Source organism: Solanum pennellii, chromosome 10 (genome assembly GCF_001406875.1).
Source record: "Solanum pennellii chromosome 10, SPENNV200".
NCBI lineage: Eukaryota > Viridiplantae > Streptophyta > Magnoliopsida > Solanales > Solanaceae > Solanum > Solanum pennellii.
This window is the reverse complement of record NC_028646.1, coordinates 7046699-7049902: the sequence shown is the minus strand read 5'-3', so window position 1 is coordinate 7049902 and position 3204 is coordinate 7046699. Positions and strand designations below refer to the sequence as shown.

At 31.9% G+C, this 3204-nt stretch overlaps 1 protein-coding gene across 1 annotated transcript; it reads right to left on the bottom strand.

Moving 5' to 3' along the window:
* Nucleotides 1-480: 480 nt before the first annotated feature.
* Nucleotides 481-1032, bottom strand: LOC107002157 (agamous-like MADS-box protein AGL29). The gene has a single exon (XM_027912413.1). The coding sequence runs from the start codon at nucleotides 1030-1032 to the stop codon at nucleotides 481-483; it is 552 nt and encodes a 183-aa protein (XP_027768214.1).
* Between the last annotated feature and the right edge of the window lie 2172 nt (nucleotides 1033-3204).

Below are 3204 nucleotides of genomic sequence, written 5' to 3'. Positions count from 1 at the left end.
TACCAGCATTCTTGTTAAATGTACTTGGATGAGTTTTGCACTACATTCCCTTTTTATGTTATCCCAAAAATATGAATTTAACTTGTTGGACTTATAGACCATTTTGAAATAAGACTTGAAGACTTTAATTCTCCTTTAAATATTGATTTATATCAAACTCTTTCGTCACAAAGAGTTAAATCCTTTTGTATTTTAGTAAGTTTTAGTCACATATATATCTTTCTCCTCTATTTTTCATAATTTTTTTTTGATATGACGTGCTTCAAACATAGTTTTAGATAAATTGAGAGGTTCCTATATTAGTTTGCGTATTAATTCAAAAATAGTTAGAGACAATGGGTAATCATGAATGTAAATGTCTTCAATAAATATCATTGCAAACTGCAAAGTACAAGAATTAAATAGCATAATTGAAACAAAATAATAAATAACAAAAAAAATTAAGTAAAGGACTTTGATAAATATCTGAATATAATTCGTCTAGAAGACATTTGGTGAAATAATTGCATCATCTGATGGAATCTGTGAGGAGGATGAAGCTCCATTTTGCTGCTCCAAATGTTCGTTCAATTTAAATTCACCAGATATCAGCCATGCTTCCAACTTCATTACATCATGTACATTCAATTGATCTATGGACTCCCACCAACCTAGATCTCTAGCCTCATTGATTCGATCTAATTTTTCATTTGCAATTTTTTCTCTTTCGTCCAATTCGTTTAGAATATCATTAAATTGACTTACTTTTTTGCGTGCTTCTGCAGCAACAAGGCGGTCACTTGAACTTAAATTTGCTGTAGGATTTATAAAACGGTCAATGACCACAGTAGAGGTTGGACGACTAAAGGAATAAGGTATACCTTTCGGTGAAGACATAACAATTCCAAGATCTACATCACATTCTCTAACAAGTTCACAAGATTTTTTGTATAAGCCAGAACGTCGTTTAGAGAATGTGGTGAGTAGAGCAGATTCATTCTCTATTTTCGCCAATGAAATTTTTTGGCGTCCTGCTGTCTTCTTATACTCCATGCTAGAATATACTAAAATATGCTATTAGTTAATTCTCTCTTAAAAATATGTGTACTAAAAAGAGGAAATATCATGCATTATATACAGAAATTTCACATTGGTCATTAAATTATTTGCCAAATATCCCAATAAAAGCAATTTTCTCTTGATACTTAAAGTTATTAAGGACAATTTGTATTAATGTTATATTCCAAATTTTATTTTATAGTAATATAAATTAATCTAAAAGTTAATTTAAATAGGTAAGTTGGTGTTTAATATTCTAGATGAAATTTATCAATTCGTAATTAATTATTGTGAATATATTTTACCAATACTAGAATCTTTTGGTTATATTATAGTAACTAAATCAAATTTTGCACCTGCTCAAATAAAAATATATATACTATTTAACTTGAAAATAAAAAATATATTAATGTACTTATAATTTAAAAATAATAGATCCTTCATCTTGTAAATTAACGTTTATTTAAGAAGAATTAACCTAAATAAGTGAAACACTCAAACTAATAAGAGAAAATAGCCAAAAGCCCCCTTAACCTATAGTTGGATTCTTAACTACGCACTCATACTTTACGGAAGTGTTATTTGTTAGGATCGAAAATAAGTAGGTTTAAATGCGGAAGCAGCAAAACAAACCTTGAAATATTACGAGTAAGAAGACAACGAGAAATATACCCAAAGACACAAAGGTTTAACGTGGTTCGGTCAATCGACTTACGTCCACAAAGGAGATGAGCAATCCACTATAAATATGAGAGTACAAATACAGAGGGAAACAACCTCAATCAAATTCACTCAGAATACATGGGAGGTTCACACAAGTGATAATGTATCAAGCTTGTGGCCCACAAATTCTCCCCCTTACCAAAACTCTCAAAGCCTTTAAGACTACATTGTAGAATGTTGATTAAGTTAGAAGGAACATGTCTCTATTTATAGAGTCATAAAGCTTTTCCTACTAGAAAAAGGCCTGTCAATCCAAAACCTTTTCCTAAAAGGAAAACCTATTTTTGGTAAGAAATCAAGGCAAATAAAACCCAACCAATTTCCCCCTTGGCCCGAATTTCTGACAAAATAAATTTTTCCACCTTCTTCACTTAATCTTCAACAACTTGCTTCTCCTCTCCATAATCTCCTTTGCAAAATTTGTCTCAACACAAAGAACCTCTCTGAAATAATTTCTCCAACAAAATCTTTATTACTGTCAAAAAGGTTACGGCTAGAACTACACCTGTCAAGATGATCACCTCCTTCTAACCTGGTTCAATCATTGTTTATCGAACCACTAAACCTGACTCCATCATTGAATCTGGCTCTGATACCACTTGTTAGGATCGAAAATAAGCAGGTGTAACCGCGGAAGCTAGCAATGCAAACCTCGAAAGACCACGAGTAAGAAGACAACGAGAAATATACCAAAAGACACAAAGATTTAACATGGTTCGGTCAATCGACCTACGTCCACAAAGGAGATGAGCAATCCACTATAAACATGAGAGTACAAATACAGAGGGAAACAACCTCAACCAAATTCACTCAGAATAAATGGGAGGTTCACATAAGTGATAACATATCAAGCTTGTGACCCACAAATTCTCCCCCTAACCAAAACTCTCAAATCCTTTAACACTACATTGTGAATGCTGATTAAGTTAGAAGGAACATGTCTCTATTTATAGAGTCCTAAACTTTTTCCTACTAGAAAAAGGATTAGTCAATCCAAAATCTTTTCTTAAAAGAAAAACCTATTTATGGTAAGATATCATGGCAAATAAAACCCAACACTATTACACCCCTGAATTATTTTAAAATGGAGTTATTTGCTCCCTAATAGCTGATGTCGCAAAGAAGGTGTAGTTCCCTGTCTTTGAGAGAGTGAGATATCAAAAGATAATTAAAATATTAGCTTTATAAATATCTAATCTATTTCATATTAATATTCTATTTTTCTTATAAAAAATATGTTTTCTTTTATTTATTTTTTAAACTTCTTTATCTCTTCCCTTCAATATTCATCATCAGATCCATACTAGATATCGGTGGCGGCTCTCCTCGACCACTAGATCACCACTCTCATTAGGTTTTCATCACTAAGTCAATTCCCATCACCAAATCACATACTTTTCATCATATCTCCACTTTTCATCACTTTGAAAATTTGTTGGTAGC